Genomic DNA, 21,474 nt, shown 5'->3' with positions numbered 1-21,474 from the left:
AAACATCCATTTTATGTATGTATACAAATAGGTTATAGAGTTAAAGTATAGGACTATTCATTTTGCGATCAACTAACAAATTGTGAAGTAAAAGAAGTAAAAGAAAATCTATTTCGATTATAATATTTTGATAAAAACTCATAAAATACTTTGTGGAATAAAGTTCTCAGTTAAGGAATTGTTGATTAGAATTAAAAGAGCAAATTCGAGTTCAAATAAAACTCAATGTATCTGTGAAACTCTCAAAATACTAAAATCTAATGGACATTTTATTTCACAATCTTGCAGTTCAATTTCAATTTAATCACTTATAGAATTTTCATTTATCGCACTCGCAATCTATAGCTGACATTTGCTTAATTACTGTGGAAAATGCACTAAGCATTTCCACACACAATCTCTGGCATTTTCTCCACCCCCTCCCCGAACAATAGAATGCTTTATAAATTCAATCCACGCTCTCGGTAAATGGATATTGAGTTAGTGAGTTTGTTTAGCCTTCAATTAGTGCTTTAATTAGAATTTCCTTGGTAATTAATTTATGAACTGCACTTGGAAATTATAATTTGTACAATGGTAACTGATAGTCAGACATTTCCAAGAACTAGCTTTGCTCCTCCCCTCCTTCCCCCCTCTCGATTAACTGTGTGGCAGGTAAGCTATGTGGTCGGACTGTTGGGGCAGTTAAATGTGGCGATAATTGGCGTCGATGTCAGAAACTGAAAGGTAATTGCATTTCACGGCAGCAAACGGGCAAATGGCGTGCCAAAACAACTGCCCTGGTTTAATGCTAAAGCTACTAAGTGTGGGAGGAAAAGGGAGAAGGGGAAGTGGAGGATAGATGCCACATAGAACAACAAATTCAATTGAATTATCATTTGCGAGTCGCCAGTGCAAAAAAAAAGTGAAAACAATGCGCGAGCAAATGAAATTATTGAATGAATTGGGTTAGGCCACAGTTAGGCAGCCACCCCAAGAGGGGAAGGGGGGCAGAGAGAGGTGGCGAGGGGGAGCTTAGAGGGGATCTAAGCAGAGCAACAGTAACCGCAGCCAAACGACAACGACAAACAAATTGACTGCTTTTAGTTGCTTTTTTTTGTGTGCTGTATTTTTTTTATTATCACGCAAACTCTTTTCAATGACAGTCACTGAAGAGAGGTACGAAAGGGGGCTGAGGGGGAGCTGCAGGCACTTGTGCTGCACTTGTCGCTGAGAGATTCACTCTGTCTCCCTCCCCCCCTCTCCAGCTCTCTCTGTTGTTCTCTTGTTTGTGGCATGACTGGGGGCCAGAGCCCTTTGGCACTTCTCGGCGACATTTTACTCGAGTCAATTAAATTCGATTTGTGTCGTGAATTTGCCATATTTTTATATAGTTTATTTAACGAAGCACGTATATTTGCATAAACTAGGCAGAGCCAAAGGGGTGAAGCAATCCAAGTCATTGCTCTACCCGAGCTATAGCTGAGTGCAAAGCATTCTTTTGCGTTTTTCCAGTTGAGTAAATATTTTTTAGCTAGAAAATCAATTTTCATGGCGCTATTAAGTCTATTTTGTGACCATTTCTCAGAACTGCAAAAAAAACTTAATTTGAATATTTTTGTATACGCTCGACAAATCTGCATAAATATTTGATAATTGCAACACAACTCAATTCACTGAGTTTCATTTGAAATTAAGGCGAATATTTTTAGAAAATATTAACTGCAAATTTAAACAGCAGCTTTAGCTTTAAATAACTACTCTTTTTCATACATACACTGGGAGAAAATGTTTGAAAATCAGTAACAAAAATCTTGATTTCAATTTGAAAAATTTGAACACTGAAGATAATGTCTTAATAATTTTGGGGTTATTCTAGATTGGTTTTTTGTAAAATATTCTTTTAGAATACAAATCATTATAAATTGAGGAATATATTCATATATTAAGAATGAAAAAATATCAAAACGAAAACCAGAAAGCAAAATTTCGAATCAAGATCAAACATTCTTAAATTTACAATATTTCAAATACAATCAAATATGTTAGTATTCACTTTTCAACATATTAATTCTATTTCATATTCATACAAATGGAATTTAATTATTTTCTTTACATTTTTTAAGCTACTTTTAATAGCTCTGATTTATAGTTTTCTATTCGCATTTAGCGATGCATCTCAATCCGCACTTTCAGCACGTTCACAACAGACACTTAGAGTGCGATATCAGATGCATTTTATAAACATGACTATGAGGGGAATGAAAATGAGAATTTATTACATCAATTTGGTAGGCGTCTCATGCAAACTTTGGCTTTGAGCATTGTCTATAAATCGCCTGCTTCACTTTGCCATAAAACACAAGCAGCAAATGTTTCCTCGATAGCCTCTTTTGGCTGCAAAATTATGCTAAAGTGTTAAAGCTTCCGGAGCACAAACCGGAGCAGGAGCAGAAGGCGGACCATTTGTGTACAAAATGCCACGCCCCCATCTGCTCCCATGGCTCCTCATATATGGCAACTGGCAACTGGCAACTGTTGCAAAATAACGTCCTCTGTTCTCAGTGTTTGTCGCCTGTTGTCGTTCATTGTTTGTTGGTCGGCTTCCTGCCGCCATTTGATGCTTCCGGCCCCGCATTTCCCCATTCGTCTCTGGTCCGAGAGACCAAAGTGCAGTGCACAACAACAACAAGAACAGCAACAAGGGTATATAACATGAACCACATTGCCCCACATTGAACCACATTGCAATTGGCTTGTTACCTGTAGTGATTATAGCACTCTGTACACAAAGTCAAAGCGATGAAGTGAAGAAGTGAAGAGCAGCAGTTACCACATAGACTAAATTATCTGAGGCACTTTATTAGACAGTCTTGTTAAATTTGACTTGTATCGAAGTTGACTTTTACTGCTCATAGAATGCAAACTTTAATCGAAATATAGGCATAAGCAAAACAATTTTAAGAGGAAATAATTCCTGTTCAATCTTAGCTCAGACAGCAGCAGATGCCTCATCTTGGAGCTTCATTTAGGATGTGAAGTTCGTTTATCTAATTAATACTCATAATGCAAAGAGGTCTAATAAATTTGCGAAGAAGAAATTAAAAGAAATGTTTCTTTCTTCTTTAAATCACAAATACTAAACTCTCGAGTGTTGAGTTAGAGTTGCAATTATATTCTAGTTTTTATTTAAAATTCGGATACCCAAAAAAAATCATATTATTAGAGACTGGAATTTTGGTATACATAATAATAAAAATCGACAGAATAAATTCTGAAAATAACGATTGCATAAACTAAACACTTGTGAAAATTACAAAATGCTACACCCAATAAGTTTGCAATTGGAGAATAACATTTTGGAATGCATTTGAATAATCACATGCGGAACGAATTCAAATAATTTGATGGCGATCGCATAAACTATAAACTTATAATACCCGCTACCTCTCTCTCTTTATCTCTATGGTATATTTTGAATGTAGTTTATCGGTATACCATGTATGTCGTTTGGTATATTTAATTTTATTTGGTATATTTTTATCTCATAGTCGTAGCTTTCTAACTTATTAAATATCGAATTTGAATGCTTTGCAGGTATTGCAAAGTTGAGCAAAGAGTATTGTGGTTTTTTTTTTAACTTATTATGTGTGGTTAAAATTGAGGTAAATGAGATTAACTGGCGATACCCAATGCCAAAGTCAGTGGCAGCTTAAGTGCTTAACTGTCAACCGAGTAAGTTGTCCGTTTAGAAGTTGGCCCGTGCCTCAACTTGGTGCCTCAGTTGCTTTTGGGGTTGGAGGCGCACGTGCAAACGCTTGAATGTCAAGTGCTGTTTGGCGGATGCAGGCGCGCCACAAGACGAAGCGATGGAGATGGAGGCGGAGGAGGAGGAGGTGCAGCAGAAGAGGTGTAGGTGGCACTTGAGAGTCGGAGACTGGTTGCATCCTCTCACGGCGTCTGTTGCATAGTTGTTTACACTTGAATTGCAGGCAGCAGCAGCAGCAGCCACTGCAACAGTTGCAACAGTTGCTGCTCTTGCACCGTGGTCTGACAACCCTTGAGAAAATTGTCGATTTGTCGAGCTGTCTTCAGGTTGCATATCTAATGTGACGTTAGCCTCGCAATCAACGAAATAAAAATGAGCACAAGCACTCTAAAGAACGATGACATGCAACCACCTCGTCGTTGACCCAATTGTTATAATACTATATTATTCATTTTTTTTGGTGGCTTTTTTTTTATTGTTGTTGTTGGGCACACGCTAAGAATAAACTTCCCCATGGATGATGCATCGACAACCTTGAGCCAAGGTATTTTAACAAAAAAAAAATGTACTTGAGCTTTACTTTTTATCACCTGAGGAGTCGCATAACAAGTAGAATTATTTTATGTCTTAGTTTGCATGATAAGAAGCTAGAGTAAATAATTTTATTGTCTTGCCTTATCAAAATCACATACAAATGAAGTTGCATTCCACTGTGCTACCAAAATGCAATTGCTCTATCAACGTTTGTTTAGAATAAACAATAAAAAAAAAACACAAAACAGCAACTACAACTTGAATAACAACTCAAGTGCTCTCAGTGTGATAAAGGAATTTACATTTACATCGGCCATAAAAAAAACAGACTGAGGTATATAAATCTAATTTTTGTTTTAAAGAAAATGTTGTTTGTTGGCTGCACTTACCGAGTAGCAAAAGTTTAATGTCCTTTGCCGCCTGGATGCCATCCTCTTTCAGATTCTTCTCGATTTGTTTGGAACGTTGTATGGCAGCGCGCTCTTCAGCTGATGTAGTGCAGCCCATTTTGTAGTTGAAGACTTCGCTTGTTGTATTTGTTGTTGGTGTGTGTGTATATTTGTTGTTGCAGCTACTGTTGTTGCTGTTGCTTTGGCAGCACTTTTTTGTTGGTAGAGTTGTGGGTTGATTTGTTGTGTGGACAGGACAGCAACACAGCCAACAACAGTGCGCGCAACTTGTTAGTTTTCCTTCTATTCTTTTGTATTCTGGTATTTATTATTTACAACTGCTTAAAATTTACAATAATTTACACACTGCAAGCGATTATTAATTTGTGTATTCTTCTTTTACATACACACATAGATATGTATTTATTTTATTTGTAGTCGTGTTTTTGCTGGGGAAATGGCAACTGAGCGCACAGCTTCCAATTGGATTTTTTTCTGCATAAACAATAACAACTGACCGTTCAGCCATTCAGGCACGGGAAGTGACAACAACAACTACAACTCAATGGGCAATGAGTCACACACACTCACACACACGTATACACATACACACACCGGCAGCAGGCTGTGAGATAACAGTGTGCCCAATGTGTCTGCTTGACAAGTGCGCCTAATTTTATGGCCGCCACTGTCTGGCTGTCCAATAGGGCGCGCGCTATTATAATTGAACACAGCCTTTGTTGTAGTTGTTATCAGCCAGCCGCAGCAGCAGCAACAGCAACAGCAACAACAACGACACATCAGCAGCGGCTGTAGCAAAGTGCTCTGGCCAATTTGCATATGGCTTGAATGAAAGAAAATATCTACTAAATATATACATATATTGAAAATATATATTCATCAATGCCATTATATCTAATCAGCAAAAATGCTATCGAAAATGACTAAAAAAAAAGGAAAAACTTTTCCGCCTTTTGGCAATTTATCATGTACTCTCATTTAATTTTTTTTTTTTTTGGGAAAATTGTGCATGTAGTCAGTCAGTCAGGCTTGTGTGGCCAGGTCCTGCGATTTTTATGTATGTATAGTGTACATGATGTGTCTGAACGTGTGTATGTGTGTGTGTGGGCGTAGGCGCAAAATGTGTTAAAAACGGGTCGTTGTGCCGGCTAAGACGGCGATGTTCGGTCACACTGGAGACACTAGTTACGAGCTTTATGCGAAATTGTTGCCATTCCCCCGCTTCCCCTTCGTTCCCACACTCATTGATGCTGTTAAAACTGTTAGTTTGGTTTGGTGTTTTTTTTATGCGGCTTTTGCGTGGGTGCGTCGCGTTTGGCTTTTAGTTGGGTGGTTGCTGCTTGCTGCTTTTTGGGTGGTGTTTTAGGCGCTTGTATAAATTTCCATTTAGTAGTTTCGTGCCGCGCTGCTCACACTCTTCTCTCTTCACTCTCACGCACACGCACACGCACACTACGCACTCTCCACACACACACACACACACGCATAGATACAAAGTTTGCCACCCACCGTCAGGGGCGGGCAACGGGAGCGCAATTTTCTTCGTGTTTTTTTTTTCTTTTTCGGCTTTACATTATACCACCGCCTAGTTTCCAGCGCCAGCGTATACACACAACACTTGCACACACGAACTGTGAGCAGAGCAAAAGCAGCGCAGCGAAGCACACAGCACAGCACTGAACACAGCACACAGAGAGGCCACCCTCTTCTTCGTTCGCCCGTTTTGCTCTTTTTTCTTTTTTTTTTTTGTTGGGGGATTTTCAGTTCTTTGCTGATTGAATTTGTATTAAATCAGGTGGCGAATTAGTTTCACAATTACCCGTTTACACAATGATTAGCACTTGCACTCTGTTTTAAATTTGCATTAATTCTAATTTTATTGGAATTATTTTTCGGGTGTGCGAAAACTTGTAACACACTTTTGCTGCCTCTCGCTGTCTCTTTCAAACTGATTCTGGCATTGCCAGACCACCAGCTCGTACACTTTGTTTACATTTGGCGCTGCCAATTCGGTGGCAACGCTAGTTACTTAACAGACTGTTAAGCTTGCGGCGAGAATCGATTAACGTCAGCAGCCAGTAAAATTCAAATTAGAAGTCTTTTTTACCTAAAGATAAAATTAAAAATAAATTGAAAGTGTTAAACAATTTATAGTGATATGTTATAAGAATTACATTTGTTATATTGCACTATGGCAAGGCATTTGTAATTGCCTGACTGTTGTAAGACAGTCAATATTATTACCTTATTGGCTCGCACTGTTAATGCTAACAGCATTAGAAAAGTATTGCAGCCCTGGTCCAAAACAGCTGATTGTTTTTGCGTGTTGTTTGCCTTAAGACGGGAGCTAATTAAAATGTTGCGTCAGTTATTGGTAAGTTAACAAAACGCACTTTGAAAACTTTATTAAACTGCTTTGCAGAGCTCCACAGCCACACGTCGGGTGCTGCTACCGCGAGCAACAGCTACACGTTTCGTCAGCAGCAATCAAAATGGATTGGACAAAACAGAATTTGCAACGCCGCCCGAAATAATTGACTACGAGGATCCCAGTCACTTACCGCTCCCACAGTATCCTGCTCGCCCCGATGAGCCGCTCCAGGCGCGCAAGCAGCGGTAAGTACTGCCATCATCCAAAACAGATAAAGATTAAAGCAGTATTTCAACGATAGCTTGCTATATCAGAGTCGCAAACGCGGCATGTTGGAGAACGATCTGCTCCTCAGCACATTTGTAGCCAAGTACCTGAAGGACTTTAATGCGGAGCAGACAGCGCTCTATGATGATCTGATTAACGGTGTGAGCAACGATTGGGATATATTCTATTGGGCCACAGAAACCAAACCCACTCCACCCGAGTATGATACGGAAATCATGAAGCTGCTCAAGGAACATGTGAAGAATGCGGAGCGTGTGCAACGTATAAGGCAGCCGGACTTATAGAGGATTAAACATCTCTAGGTACCTTCTATGATAAGCAGTTTGTACTATGATAAGCAAGCTTTGGCATTTTACGTAGTTTTGTGTTTAACTTAAATGAAAACAATTTTCAATGTTTTATCAATAAAAAACAAAAAAATAGTGTTATTAATTATGCAAAATGGTTAGTTTTCTTTCTTGAAATACACATACATATGTATATATATATATATATATATATTTAAACGATGTCTGATGTATATACTTATCGAATAATTTTTATATGCTACTACAGCGAAATATTACACTTAAAATTGTTGCTCATTATGAAAAAATCCATCGAAATGTCGAATTTTGCACCCAATATTAATAAGGGAGATTATTATTGATCATGATTCGTGTGGTTCACATCCATATACATATTGTAGAGTACTACTTGAATATTTTTATTCCTTTTATTTCAATTGTTTTTGGGGAAATTGAAATTATGATTAGCTATATATTTCATTCAGTATTAGCATTGGATTCAAGCGATTAAATTGTTTTGCAAAAATGGTTTTGTAACACTAAGTTTTTAAATTTAAATGTTTAATGAACGAACAGTTTTGAAAATATGCTAATGTTTCTCGTTTTTCATTTGCATTAAAAATCTATTTTGGTTTACTCTCCATTTCTATTTCCATTTTGCTGCTGCTTTGAAATTTTTCAACAAAACAATACACAATATTGCATGCCATTTAAGTTTGAAAAGTATTTTGGGGATAATATGAAAGGAGCAGAAGGAAAAGTAGGAGGAGGCGTGACGCAGCACGGCCTTCATCATAATTGTTTAATTAATTATACATAAGATAATATTACACACACGTTTTATGCTTACATCCGAAAAGCTAATTAATATAAAAATATGCTTTAAAACGTTATTTAAAATCTCGCCAAACAAACGCTGTTGTCGCGCATTAATTATTAATTTTCTTTGTTTCTTTCCTTTGCAAATAATGTTTAAACCAGTTTAAAAAGAAGGGCATTAAATAGGCGCACATATGGGGAAGGCGCATGTAAAAAATGTGAAAGTAACAACAGAATTAACCTACTACAGATTGCAGCTGACAGGTAGCTGACAGCCAACCAAACTTAAGAATCTAATCGAGTGTCTCGAAATAGTCACTCGGATCCGCAAATAATCCCGGACTGCTGCCACCGCTTCTGGCCGACGATGATGCTTCTTCTGCTTCTGCTTCCTCAATTGCTGCCGCCGCTTCCTCTGCCGCGGCTACTGCTGCTGCCGCCGCCGCCGCTGCTGCTGATGCCGAGGAACTGACGTTCCTGCGTCGACCACGACGTGCTGTGCCACCGCCACCGCGTATGCTGGTTGCCGTCATCACAGGATCATAGGTGCGCGACGAGGGCGCCTCACTGCTCGACATGGATGACTTGCGGCGGCGTTTGTTGCGACGACGACGACGCCGTTTGCTGGTGGTGGTGGTTGTTTGCACCGCCGCCGTCGAAGTGGATGGAACGCTGCCCAGCGGTTCGGTTAGCACGCTGGTGCGTGGCAAAGTCAGCGTGGTCTCGAACATCTTCAGCAGCGTCGGCGAACTGGGTCAATTTTGCGGAAACACATCATCGATGGTAACGAAAGCGTCCTCGCCCAACGAATGCTGTCCAATTAGTTTCAACAGTTCCGCGGCATGAGCCACCAAATATTCAAGCGGTGGACGACGCTTAAAGTTGAGCGACTCTGCAAGATTTTAATCAAATTAGTTCATGATCGATAGAAGAAATATGTTACAGTCAGTAAGCTTACCCAATATGGCTGAGTTGAGCGTGGTGGAGACGTTTTCACGTCGCGAGGGACACAACAGCCAGCCCAAAGGACTGGACCAAGGATTTGAGTAAGCAATCAAGCTAAATGCATCCTACAAAAGTACAGAAAATGAAGTTGTTAATAAAGAACTTTACATTGAAAGATTCTAACTTTGAGCTAAGTAAAGTGGACTGTTTACCTCTAACATTTGACGCTCCTCTTCAGTCATGAGGTTCTCCTTCTCCAGCTGCTGGCCCATGCTGGACAGTTCCTTGCCAAACTCCAGTATCTTTTCAATGACACGCCCATAATTACGCGAAGAGGGAGATATGTCCACATCTAAAATTATATTAGCAGTTAATTTCCATTAATGTGCAAGGCATTATTAAGTACTTACCCATTTCCTCATCGATGGCATCTAGAGAGTTACGCGCTACATTGGCATTGCCATTAGAACAGGAATCGCCTGTTGAATATAAATTTAAAACTATGCATTAGCTATATTTCTTAATGTACAACATATTAATAAACAATTGACACTGCTTACTACATAAATTAAAACTTTCTAAATTTAAACTTGAGTCTTGATATCGCTACTTAAACTTAGCATTTCTTGATTCTACATTTATAATTAGAAAATGGATAAACCAACCATTGGAGTGACTGTTGCAAGGCTCCATTTCCACATCCATGCTATTTGAATCGTGCTCCGGGCATTTGTTGGAGTTGTCATCAATGATCATGCTGCAAAGTCAAGTCAAGATTAATTAAAATTTAATGAGGTGGACATTTATGAGGTGAACTAACGTTTTGGGGTCTGGTTTATCGCCGGGCTTTATCACAGCTGAGTTCGCAGTGTTGTTTTGTGGCTGGTTGTTGGTGTTGGTGTTGCTGGCACTCGTGGTGTTGTTGCCGCTGCCGCTTTTGCTGTGCTTGAACGTCTTCGTCGATTGGATGACTGACGTTTGATTTGTTGGCATTGTCTGTGTGGTGGCGGTCACCTTATTGTTGGCGTGCTACAGAAAAAAAAAATAAAACTATATTTAGCTCGGTAACTCATTGAGATGGTTAAGAAGACTCACCTCTATGTCTGCGCCATTGATCATCTCGATAAACTGACGGCACTTGAGTGCGAACCAAAGATTCTTATTGTTCTCCAAGAGACCAGGATAAGAACGCAACGTATTCTCAATGGCTTGGCTCATTTTGCCCGTCTGTATAAGCTTGATTATCTCTGGGGAAAGTGAGAGTTATATTAGCAAAATAAGTAGAAGGTAAAATTAATCGACTTTTTACTTTGCCGTGTCTTGATTGAAGACAAATCCTCATCGAAGGGCTGTTGTGTGTAGCCATTGAAGGCCTCGGCTGTCTTGCAGTAGCCGCTGTGCACCAAATAAGTCGACACCAGTCTGCGAAATAGATGTGATATGAATACAGTTGTTTAATTTGGACAAAAACTATTGTAATCCTTACCTGTTCATTAGATTTTCGGGAGTCTCGAGCAAATGGGGATTTCGGTCGATTTTGCGCAGCACATTGGCGCGCATCTCCTTCATCATCTCCTCGATTTTATCAAACTTGAATGGCTCCTGACCGAAATTAGCATCCACCTCCTCGCCAGGCGTTTGCAGTCCAACCGTAGGATAGAGTTTGGTCTGCGTGTAAAAATTATGATTATTATAATTATAATCGCTCCGAGTAGAATTCAAGAAATTACGCATACGCACCGGCAAATCTGTAAATGCGATGCCCAGATCGACGCCGTTCTTGGTGTAGAAACAAGTGTTGGTCACAAAGTTGACGCAACAGCCGATGACATCGCCTGTGGTGAATGTTGGCCCATACGACTGTCCGTTGCACGACGAGTTAAACGAGTTGCCATCGTAGCCATGATAACCATACGATTGCTTGTCCCCTCCTAAGCAAATGAGAATAGAGTGTCAGTTATTCAAAGTGAATCATAATGGAGGCCAAATAAGATATACGAACCTGGCAAGCGATTCATGCGAAACTGTTGGGCGGTCAGTCCAATGCCCATGTAACCATTGCGACCCTTCGAAATGATCCGCACCTCAAAGTAGTAAAGGCCACAGGACGATGGTATTGGATATGCGGTGCGCACTGAGCCCGCTGTTTCCATGTGTGTCTTACCAGAGCCTGAAATTATTATAATGTATTATTACTCAATATTATAATGAATACTAGCTAATTATAAAGCATTATTAAATTAATTAGAATCAGTTACATCACTTTCCCTTGTATCGTTTCATTATTTCATCATACAGATTGCCCACTGTAGTTGATTCACCTTCATTCTCTCTCCCTGGCGTTGTGTGCAGCCAATCAGCTGTTTGCCACGCACTCACACAAGCCCAGCACCACGCGAATAAGCGTGTGAGAAGTGGGCGCCGAAAAACAAAACAACAGCAGACAACACACACACACACAGAGTGCGAGTGTGCGAGCGAGACAACTGCTGTGCACTCATACATACAGTTGTGCAGAGACCCCCACAACAAAACTCAACGCGTTGGCGTTTATTGCTTGCTTGGTCGTTTGTTGTTGTTTTTAACCCAAAAATGGCAGCCAGCTGTGCCAGCGACTGTTGTTGCTGTCACTCAGTTGTGTGGGTGACTGAGACAGCGAGAGGAAGAGAGTGTATGAAGTTTTTGATAATTTCATTCCGACTGTTGATATGCGTTATTTTTTAAAACTAGGTTCGAGGTTAAGTTCTATCGCTGATTGCGTTTATAATGTATGCATGTGTGCGATAAGCAGAAGCCAAATTAATGATTCATCTCAAATAACAATAGCTTTAGAAGCGTAAACATCCGAGGCACGACACTATTTGCTGTTAACATTTAAAAATTAAATTTCTTTCGTTCTACAGTGTGAATACTATTAAAAAATGACTCAAAAAATAATTATCAAAGCTATCGATAATTTTGCTTTACTATTTGAAGCTGACTTTAACAGTGGCTCTGTTAAATATGAATAAAAGAAATTTATGAAAATTTTGATGTTTCCAGTTTTGTTTAAGAGCAGCCTAAATATATAACAGTAACAGATCTCATATAAATGTTAGTAAACATGTCCATGTTAAATATTTAACAGAGCCTGTTTAAAAATTTAAATCTTAGTTTTTAAATAATGAAAGTTTATTACTCACCTTTGTAGGTGACGCGTAGATTGTTGTGCGAGAGTCCAATGGTCAGACACTTGTCGTGTGGACTCCAGCAACGTGGCAACGGCGTCTCGTTCTCGTTGACATTGGGATAGAGCAGCCTCAAGGGGTCTACGCCCTGATGTGCCTGACTCTGACTGCGTCCTCCAGTGGCGCCGCCTCCGCTGCTGCTGCCAGCCGTTCTTGGAGAGCTCTGGTTGTGGCCATGGCTCTGGCTCTGGCTGGAGGATGAGCTCTTGTGGCTGCCGGCGTACATCTCGTTGCTGAAGTGGCTGCCGTTGTTGCTGTAAAAGTGACGCGTGCGTCGCGAGCTGCTCGATGAGCTTGAGGCGCCGCTGTTGCTGTTGTTATTATTATTGTTGGCGTTGCTGTTGTTGTTGTTATTATTATTATTGTTGTTGTTGTTGATGATGCTGCGTGGAGCACGCAATAGAGGTGGCAGTGAGGCACGTGCAACGCGTCGCCCGGCAGTGGAATAGCTCGGCAAGACGGCCACGGAATGCAGACGCTGCTGTTGTTGGCCACCAATTATCGCAGAGGAAGATGATGATGCTGATCCAACTGCGGCTGCAGCTAGAGCGGATGATGATGATGCGGCGACAGCGTCTCTGTCTCTATCGGCTTCGGCCTCCCCGTCGGCGTCGCCCTCCTCCTCGTCACCTTCCTCGAGAACGTCGTCGTCGTCGTCGCCGTGGACTTCGTCAGCTTCGCCGTCGTCCTCGTCGTCGTCGTCGTAATCGTCAATGCGCTCCACGACGGCGTCGTTATCGTTATCAATGGCGCCCGCGTCAATTGTGTCGGCAATGGCGTCCGCGTCAATGATTTCCTGTGGTGGCGGCAGCGGCGGCGCCACTTGCTCCTGATTATCCTGTAGCGGCTGTTGTTGCTCCGGCTGCGCCTCCAAATGCTCGTCGTCCTGTGCTTGCTGTAGAGTAGGAGTGGGAGAATGCTCATGTTCAGCTTCAGTTTGTTGTGATTGCGGTTCTGCATTATTTGTTGATGTTGCTGTTGTGCTGCTAACAGCATCAGCTTCAATGTTAACTAACAGCACTGCAGTCGAGCCGCTGCCAACTGCAGCCGCAGCAGATGCAACTTCATTAACAGCTGCTGCTATTGCTGGCTCTGGCTGTAAATTGCTAATGTTGCTGCTGGCATTGCTGCTCTCCGAGGATAAGTTCGGATTGTGCTCATTATCGTTATCGGCTTGCTCGAAATCCATGTTCGTCGCCTCACTTTGTTCGCTTTTACTTGCTCTTGCTCTTGTTCTTGCTTGCTGTTGTTATTTGTTGTTCTTTTTGTACTCTGAGAGAGATTTGGTGGGAAGAAGCAGCAATTAAAAGCAAAGGATAGAAACAGTGAGAGACACACACACACACACATCTCTGTCTGTGTGGTTGTGCGTGTGTAGGTGTGTTTTGTATCTGTTTGTGTACAAAGGGGAAGGAGGCGGGGTGAATGATGATGGATGCAGGTGCGAAGCAGCAAACATTAGCAACAACAGCAGCAGCAACAACAACCACAACAACATGGCAGCCTGCAGTTGTGTGTGTATGCATTAACAGCAATTGTCCTTTGAACGGTGCTCTACTGCTATCCCCCTCTCACTCACACACTAGCGCACAATTCGGACACACGCACCCACACACTGACAAAATGCATTTGCACAGCAACAATTATGCACTTGACTATGGCAAAACAACAACAAGAGCAACAACAATACTTTTGCGAGACAGCAATAGCAACAATGACAGCAGTAGTTTAAGTTTTCGACGCGCAGCTGCAGCCACAACAACAATAACTTGACTACAACTACAACTACATCTACATGCAAACAGCAGCAATGCACTGAAGCAAAGAAAAAAATAATCAATATTCAATCGAGTTTTTACACTGTTGCATTTCAATTAACCATCAAACAACTCACTCCGTATACAACAAACGGTTAATAAATGCGTTTCAAATGCGTTTTTACGTCGTTCTTTTTGTGAAGTTTTCTTTGTTTTCCCTTTAGCAGCAGCAGCAACCAGTCACAGTCACAGTCGACACACACATACACATCTATGCATTGTACACACACGCACACACACATTCAACGATAAGCACGCACACACTCATGCATACAGAAAAATTTGCTGGTGGCCAAAAAAATGCATTTTAATGTGGGAGCTGGGATAGTCTGCTTGTGAGCATGTTGTTAATGCATTTGGTTAACTGCGAGTGTTTTACGTTTATTTTGTTACCTTTGCGGAAGTTCAGTGCACTTTAGAAACTCACAAATGACTTTTTGTTTAAGAGTTTTACCTCGAATTGCTTGTGGTGTGACCGACTTTTACAATGATTGCCAATCACTGTTACTGTCGAGCAGCTGTTATTTTGAAATATCAAGGCGCTGTTAAGCTCTAACAGACTGTTAAACTGCCATTCGCCATGCAATGAAAACATTTAGTTATCGATATGCCGCGCGAGATATAAAATTCAAAAGAAGATAATCGGTCTCATATGAGTATAAATATATATAAATTATTGATTTAACATATAAAAAAAGAGCAATATAAAATATATTGAGCGGTGGAATAATTTCTTTGCTTATTATTTGTTTATTTACATTATTTCTTTACGAATTTATTGGCTTAGTTTAATTTATTTAAGTATTTTTTATTTGAAATAGTGGATATTTTAATTGAATTAGGCTTAAATATTAAATTCTGAATACTAAAGAAAATATTATATACAACCACTGAAAACATTAATTGGCTATGGTGATGTTGGACATTTTTTACTCTATAGGTCCTGAGCTATTATTAACAAACCCCATTATTGCATACAAAACCCATTGAAAAACTCTGAGCTTAGTGGAAAATTAAAGTTTATTTTTATTAAAATATTTGGCTTTTTCTTAATTCTAATCAGTTATAAAAAGTTTTATTTTGTAAGCAATCGAATATTGTTAATAGTTTTCAGTGGTGCGCACATAGTTCACGCCAGAAGGCATCGAGACCTTGTCAAAGCCCTTGGGGAACAGCTTGTTGGCCTCATCGTCGCTGACAGTGGGCAGAATCATGACCTTAGTACCAGGCTGTGATTGGTAAAGAATATATTAGTGAAATGCTTACAAAATTACTTTAAAGGGAACTCACAGTCCAGTTGGCGGGTGTAGCAATCACCTTAACACGATCAACCAGCTGCAGGGAGTCAATTACTCGAAGGATTTCACTGCAGAGAAGAGAAAATAGTTAGGAAGGAATTCGGTTAGGGATCAGTATTGATTACTTACTCGACGTTACGGCCAGTGGACATAGGGTAGAACATGGAGAGGCGCACCTTGTGGTCGGGACTGATGATGAAGAGAGCGCGAATTGTCTTGCCCACCTCGGGATCCTTCTTCTGCTCCTCGTCGAGCATGCCCAGGGATACGGCCAAGTCGCGTGTGGGATCGGCAATGATGGGATATGGGAAATCGCCGGGAATGTCCAGGCAATACGACTTGATGTCATTCACCCAGTCCACATGCGAGTTCAAAGCATCCACCGAGTGCGCCAAGCACTTCGTATTCCGCTTGGCGAACTCCGGCTGATGCACTGCAATCCTCCCCAGTTCCGTGGTGCACACTGGTGTAAAGTCAGCGGGGTGAGAGAAGAGCACAACCCACCTAAAGATTGAATAATTGTCATTTATTCATCTATATAGAGAGGGAGAATATAGAGAAAAGTTTATAGAGGAACACTTACGATTTGCCCTGCCATTCGTGGAACTTGATCGGGCCCTTGGTGGTGTCGGCGGTGAAGTTCGGGATAGTCTGACCCAGACGCATCTTGATGGATTTGAATTATTGTTGAACTTGGAGAAATTGAGAGAGTTCTTTAGTTGCTTGGCTGAAGCACAGTTGTTCACTGAATGAATTCTCACAAGCGACGTGCCTTTTTATACGCTCAGTCCGACTCGGTTCTCTGCTTGCCAATCGAGTGAGGGAAAGAGACAAACATACGCGAATAGAGAACCGGCAGTGCTCGTTATCAAGTCTCTTATCTGGCATACGAATTGTATTTGTGTTTCTATTGCTGTAAACATATATGTATATTTAGTGGAGGTTAATTAAACGACAACAACAACAATATTATTCAAATATGTTCTAGTATAAGTTACAAATGAATATCTATATCTATGATATATTGAGGTACACACGATGCAAGTTTTAATATGCAAAACGCAAAACGACATCTAAATAAGGCAAAACTATGATGCAATTTCGAAATCAAAAATGGATAAATATCGATGTACTTAAATACAGAATAGATGTAATATCGAATAATATAAGTATTAATATAATTAATGATTGATTGATGATGAATGTTTATATATAGGAGAACATCATACATGTACAGCCATTTAATAAGTTAAAAAGTACAGTCTACAGCAGCAGTTTTTATTATTTTACTTATATTTTATACGCTATATATAATTTGCACGTTATGGGAATATTAGTAAACAAAATAGACACAAATGGTATATATAACACCTTCGGCAAAGTGGAGAAATGAGAATTCCATATTAGACGGCGTATTCCTTCAATTTTATATATAATGAATTTAAAATTAGGTAAATCTGGGGAGTGAAATTCTAGTTGACAGTTTGAGAACATAAAAACATTCCTCGATCTATTCCTATATATATAGTATATCGCTATGAAGGGGGTGTGTTTGATCGATCAGCTGTTTCTGAATTCGCAATCTTCTGATGAGAATGTAAACAGAGAAAGAGAGCGATTTACTCTGTGATAGTATTAGTAAACTCACACACACACTCTCTTTGTGTATATGTGAGAGTGAGAGAAGAGAGCATTGCTCTGTTTAATTGTATTTGTGAGCTCAGTACGATTACCGACACAACTTTATCATCTGCTGTATGTGTGAACTCACGTATTGAACGAAGCTGACTTCGGGAATCGGAGAGAACAATTTCCGAGAGAGCGGCAGAATGTGTAAGTGTATTGGTATACAGCTGATTAAAATAGATGTCTTAACACTAAAAAGTGCAGCAACTTCATCTGCATCGAAGTTGGCCAAAATATCTTGAGAACAGTTTCGTTTCCTTCATCACAACCATTCCCTTCGACACCCTGTATTTCTAATTAAGGTTAGGCGACTGTAGAACAGCCATAATAGGCTTTAGACGCCGCACGTTTTCATACCCGGTTCCCCTCCCTTCCCCGCTTCCACTACCTGCTAATCTACTTGCGAGGCATACTTAAATGGAATCGGGTCGTTGCTGTTGTTGACAAACAACTCGATCGTCATGGAATGGAAAATAACCAGAGAATTTCAAACGAAACCTACGTTATTGCGTTGCAATGGAAAATAACCAGATAATTCCGCTTCGGACTGTACTCGACTCACTTTGAAGTGACCTTCCCTTTGAGTAAATTTATTTTAGAATAACTTGAATATATCTTCATGAAGTATAAGGAGATTATTTAGTTGTGGTCTCCATGTGATCCTCCCCATTCGACTGTCATTTTAGGTCTGATTGCCATTCTCAACTCTATTTGCTGTCGACTGCTGAGCGAGCTTCGTTCTGCATTAGTGTTGGTGATTTGTACGCAACACACTAATACACAAACACTTTAGAGCGCTCTCTCGGCAATCGCGATTCATTCAACAGGTTGTCGTCGTTTCAGCTCACACAGATACAACACAGAGAGAAGAGAAGCAGCGCGCTGCTCAGTCACTAATACAAGTACACACTTAACTTCGCTCACTCGCATACGAAGAGAGCGTTCGCTGCTTGTGTGTGAGTGTTGTCTTGTGTGTGAGACACACTAATACTACCAAAGCAGCAATCGTTCTCTTTGTATTTCATTCTATGTTTACGTTTGGCTTTTTAATGAATGAACTTTAAGCAGTATAAATAAAAAGTTTATTAAACTTTGTGTAATTTTAATATTTATTTATAAAATACATTATTTAGGGTATAAGCAAAGCATCTATTTTTTATTTAAAATATTTAATGAGTAATATTTGGAAAAAATAATTGATATACATATTTAATCGAGTATGCACGGAAAAAAACACTTTCTTTAGTATAGGTTTAGCGAATTTAAAATAAAAGCAGATTTTAAAATATGGAAAATTAAATTGCGTCAGCATAATTAGTAACCTCCAACCCTTTAAATTATATAAATCTATATATTCTTGTTCAGAAAAATTTGCCATCCCTTCGCCCTTCTCTGTAAGTGCTGAAAAGTTTTGTTTTTTTCATTTCAGAAATATTTATATGTACTAAAACTCCGATATTTAATGTCTATTAAGGAAATATAAAATATATATATTTTTTTTTAATTTGTAAAACATTTAATATCAATTCATACGAAGAATAACAAATAAATATACAGTTATTGTAATTTATAATTTGTACGAGTTTTCAAATTTAGAACCCAAACAGAGTATCTTGAAGTCAATATCATTTGAATAAAGAGCTTGTATATTTATTAAATAATGAAACTAAAAGATTTTTTAATATTATTTCGTATTTATTTATACATTTGTATTTATAAATCTAAGGAGTAAAAATCGGGTCTTAAACTAATACATATTAGGCTAATCAGTCGGCAGGCGTTGCTTTGGATTAAATTGAATCGATTCGACTTAATGTCGATTCCAGTAGGTGGATTCGTGGACCACCATGGTGGGTTGAATATCAGCCAAGGAGGGGCAACCAGTTAGCTTCATGGTGATCTCGAAGTCGTCGCGCATCACGTGCAATAACTGCTCGACTCCCGCCTGGCCATTGGTGGCCAATCCCCAGAGGGCGGGGCGACCGATGAAGACGGTCTTGGCGCCGAGAGCCAATGCCTTGAAGATGTCGTTGCCTTGCATAATGCCACCATCCAGCATGACCACCAAATCATTTCCCACTGCAGCAACGATCTCGGGCAGAGCCTCAATCGTGGCCGGAGCAGTGTCGAGCTGTCGTCCGCCGTGGTTCGAGACGATGATGCCGGAGCAGCCGAATTCGCGAGCCAGTTCTGCGTCCTCGGCTGTGAGGATGCCCTTGAGGATGACGGGCAGATGCGTGAGCTGTTGCAGCCACTTGATATCCTTCCATGTGATGCTGGGATCATAGTGGCTGGCCACATACTCGTTCAGGCCAGAGCCGCCTCCGCATGAGATGACGCCCTGGGCCATCTCGCCCTCGAAATTGGCCAGACTGAGGTGAGAGGGCAGGCAGAACTTGTTCTTCGCATCTGCACGACGATCCCCATTGATGGGCGTGTCGATGGTGACCACCAAGGCCTTGAAGTTGGCTCGCTCAGCACGTCTGACGAGCTGCTCAGTCACATGGCTGAAGAGGAGATTATAAAAGTCAGAAACGAAGGAAGAAAGAAGGCGAATAGGTCACTCACCGATCCTTGTAGATGTAGAGCTGGAACCACTTGCAAGTGTCTGGTGCTGCCTTAGCCAGATCCTCCAGCGAAGTCGTCGACAGTGTGCTCAGTATGTAGATGGAGCCGGCTTTGCCAGCGGCACGTGCCATGCCAATCTCTCCATCCGGATGCGCCAGCTTCTGCATCGCACTCGGCGCAATGCCCAAGGGCCACTGCAGCTGCTGTCCCAAGATCTCGCAGCTGACATCCAAGTGGGAGACATCGCGTAGAAACCGAGGCCGCAAACGCAATCTAATATAAGATACTCCCATATATTGAACGATCACTGATAGATCAAATATTCTGTTGCACTCACCTCTTGTATGCCTCGTGATTGAGACTGACTGTCACTTGTTCTCCTGCTCCGTTCTTGTAATAGTCCAAGGCATTCTTCTCCAGATTGCGCTTGGCTTTCAACTCGAAATCTGCCACAGAAACCAACGCCATTGTAGCGATCTTTTACTTGTGATATTACTTTATGAATACTTGAATACGAATGTGAATAATCGCGAATAACACTCAACTATGAACTGTTAACTCGATGTTGCTTTTCTCTCTGAGCACTTTGCGAGCGAGTCGCCCGCTTTTATACCCGAGCAGGTAGATCGCCTCATTCGGTTGCCTCGAGCCGATGTAGCTCGACCCACGAGTGATTGATAGAGAGGGGGAGGAAGGTAGAGAGGTAGTCACTATATGGTCAATATATATCTGTTGGACTCGTACAACTTATATATCCAAAACCACACAACCAAACTTATGACGTGTCAAACGATTTCAAAATGAAACGAATTATGTAAATCAATAAATTAATTTGATTTTTAATTTTTGAATCATTTGATAATGACAAATAAAATAATATCACACATTCGCACTGTTTCCGCAACGCAATTTCCATATTTAACACAAATTCCAGTTCTATTTCAAGTTATCAACTGTCTGAACATCAGCTGCACAAAACACAGAATGACTGAGGCAGCGACTGAAATAATACTCGAGGCAAAGAGAGCGGTTGCTGCTTTGGTGGTATTAGTATGTCTCACACACAAGACAACACTCTCACACAAGCAGCGAACGCTCTCTTCGTATGCGTGTGAGGCGAATGAGCGAAGTTAAGTGTGTACTTGTATTAGTGACTGAGCAGCTCTGCTTCTCTTCTCTCTATGTTGTATCTGTGTGAGCTGAAGCGACGACAACCTGTTGAATGAATCGCGATTGCCGAGAGAGCGCTCTAAAGTGTCTGTGTATTAGTGTGTTGCGTACAAATCACCAACACTAATGCAGAACGAAGCTCGCTCAGCAGTCGACAGCAAATAGAGTTGAGAATGCCAATCAGACCTAAAATGACAGTCGAATGGGGAGGATCACATGGAGACCACAACTAAATAATCTCCTTATACTTCCTGAAGATATATTCAAGTTATACTAAAATATGTTTATTCAAAGGGAAGGTCACTT

At 40.5% G+C, this 21,474-nt stretch overlaps 6 protein-coding genes across 7 annotated transcripts in view; 1 reads left to right on the top strand and 5 right to left on the bottom strand.

Moving 5' to 3' along the window:
• The window catches only part of LOC117567629 (G protein alpha o subunit), a 37,575-nt gene extending 30,933 nt beyond the window's left edge, over positions 1–6,642 (bottom strand). The window contains exons 1-2 of one of the 2 annotated variants that reach the window (XM_034247723.2): positions 6,512–6,642; positions 4,672–5,037 (exon numbers count right to left, since the gene is read on the bottom strand). In XM_034247723.2, coding sequence (XP_034103614.1) covers positions 4,672–4,789 — 118 coding nt within the window. In that variant the 5' untranslated portion in view covers positions 4,790–5,037; positions 6,512–6,642. The remainder of the gene's footprint in view (positions 1–4,671; positions 5,038–6,511) is intronic. The other variant, XM_034247724.2, reaches the window with a different exon arrangement.
• Positions 6,643–6,904: 262 nt separating this feature from the next.
• On the top strand, positions 6,905–7,764 carry LOC117567969 (succinate dehydrogenase assembly factor 2, mitochondrial). The gene is made up of 3 exons (XM_034248277.2): positions 6,905–7,066; positions 7,115–7,308; positions 7,365–7,764. The coding sequence occupies exons 1-3, from the start codon at positions 7,049–7,051 to the stop codon at positions 7,633–7,635; spliced, it is 483 nt and encodes a 160-aa protein (XP_034104168.1). The 5' UTR covers positions 6,905–7,048; the 3' UTR covers positions 7,636–7,764.
• An 82-nt stretch (positions 7,765–7,846) lies between these two features.
• Positions 7,847–9,188, bottom strand: LOC117567970 (uncharacterized). Its single transcript, XM_034248278.2, has one exon. The coding sequence runs from the start codon at positions 9,186–9,188 to the stop codon at positions 8,751–8,753; it is 438 nt and encodes a 145-aa protein (XP_034104169.1). The 3' UTR covers positions 7,847–8,750.
• An 11-nt stretch (positions 9,189–9,199) lies between these two features.
• LOC117567967 (ran-binding proteins 9/10 homolog) lies at positions 9,200–14,941 on the bottom strand. The gene is made up of 13 exons (XM_034248276.2): positions 14,840–14,941; positions 12,585–13,901; positions 11,405–11,572; positions 11,143–11,333; positions 10,889–11,070; positions 10,712–10,824; positions 10,498–10,649; positions 10,223–10,431; positions 10,068–10,159; positions 9,813–9,881; positions 9,615–9,754; positions 9,416–9,527; positions 9,200–9,349 (listed from the first exon to the last, which is right to left on the bottom strand). The coding sequence occupies exons 2-13, from the start codon at positions 13,816–13,818 to the stop codon at positions 9,213–9,215; spliced, it is 2,799 nt and encodes a 932-aa protein (XP_034104167.1). The 5' UTR covers positions 13,819–13,901; positions 14,840–14,941; the 3' UTR covers positions 9,200–9,212.
• Positions 14,942–15,451: 510 nt separating this feature from the next.
• LOC117568371 (peroxiredoxin-6-like) lies at positions 15,452–16,528 on the bottom strand. Its single transcript, XM_034248974.2, has 4 exons — positions 16,328–16,528; positions 15,874–16,248; positions 15,737–15,812; positions 15,452–15,675 (listed from the first exon to the last, which is right to left on the bottom strand). The coding sequence occupies exons 1-4, from the start codon at positions 16,408–16,410 to the stop codon at positions 15,547–15,549; spliced, it is 663 nt and encodes a 220-aa protein (XP_034104865.1). The 5' UTR covers positions 16,411–16,528; the 3' UTR covers positions 15,452–15,546.
• A 2,610-nt stretch (positions 16,529–19,138) lies between these two features.
• LOC117571109 (uncharacterized) lies at positions 19,139–20,973 on the bottom strand. The gene is made up of 3 exons (XM_034253092.2): positions 20,336–20,973; positions 19,999–20,271; positions 19,139–19,937 (listed from the first exon to the last, which is right to left on the bottom strand). Exons 1-3 carry the CDS (start codon positions 20,464–20,466, stop codon positions 19,241–19,243), a joined length of 1,101 nt encoding a protein of 366 aa, XP_034108983.1. The 5' UTR covers positions 20,467–20,973; the 3' UTR covers positions 19,139–19,240.
• Positions 20,974–21,474: the final 501 nt, after the last annotated feature.

Source organism: Drosophila albomicans, chromosome 3, assembly GCF_009650485.2.
Source record: "Drosophila albomicans strain 15112-1751.03 chromosome 3, ASM965048v2, whole genome shotgun sequence".
NCBI lineage: Eukaryota > Metazoa > Arthropoda > Insecta > Diptera > Drosophilidae > Drosophila > Drosophila albomicans.
This window is presented reverse-complemented; position numbering and strand designations above follow the sequence as displayed.

What these genes read in the sequence shown, in the direction of transcription:
- LOC117567969 (XM_034248277.2), top strand. An exon ending in CTCCAGGCGCGCAAGCAGCG is followed by an intron (nt 7,309 to 7,364) that starts GTAAGTACTGCC and finishes TTTCAACGATAG; the next exon opens with CTTGCTATATCAGAGTCGCA.
- LOC117567970 (XM_034248278.2), bottom strand. Translation starts at nt 9,188, where the DNA reads ATGTTCGAGACCACGCTGACTTTGCCACGCACCAGCGTGCTAACCGAA.
- LOC117567967 (XM_034248276.2), bottom strand. Translation starts at nt 13,818, where the DNA reads ATGGATTTCGAGCAAGCCGATAACGATAATGAGCACAATCCGAACTTA. An exon ending in CCCGAAAATCTAATGAACAG is followed by an intron (nt 10,825 to 10,888) that starts GTAAGGATTACA and finishes TCTATTTCGCAG; the next exon opens with ACTGGTGTCGACTTATTTGG. An exon ending in AGGAGCGTCAAATGTTAGAG is followed by an intron (nt 9,528 to 9,614) that starts GTAAACAGTCCA and finishes GTACTTTTGTAG; the next exon opens with GATGCATTTAGCTTGATTGC.
- LOC117568371 (XM_034248974.2), bottom strand. Translation starts at nt 16,410, where the DNA reads ATGCGTCTGGGTCAGACTATCCCGAACTTCACCGCCGACACCACCAAG. An exon ending in TCCACTGGCCGTAACGTCGA is followed by an intron (nt 15,813 to 15,873) that starts GTAAGTAATCAA and finishes TCTTCTCTGCAG; the next exon opens with TGAAATCCTTCGAGTAATTG. An exon ending in CTACACCCGCCAACTGGACT is followed by an intron (nt 15,676 to 15,736) that starts GTGAGTTCCCTT and finishes TACCAATCACAG; the next exon opens with CCTGGTACTAAGGTCATGAT.
- LOC117571109 (XM_034253092.2), bottom strand. Translation starts at nt 20,466, where the DNA reads ATGGCGTTGGTTTCTGTGGCAGATTTCGAGTTGAAAGCCAAGCGCAAT. An exon ending in AATCACGAGGCATACAAGAG is followed by an intron (nt 20,272 to 20,335) that starts GTGAGTGCAACA and finishes ATCTTATATTAG; the next exon opens with ATTGCGTTTGCGGCCTCGGT. An exon ending in CTCTACATCTACAAGGATCG is followed by an intron (nt 19,938 to 19,998) that starts GTGAGTGACCTA and finishes TCTCCTCTTCAG; the next exon opens with CCATGTGACTGAGCAGCTCG.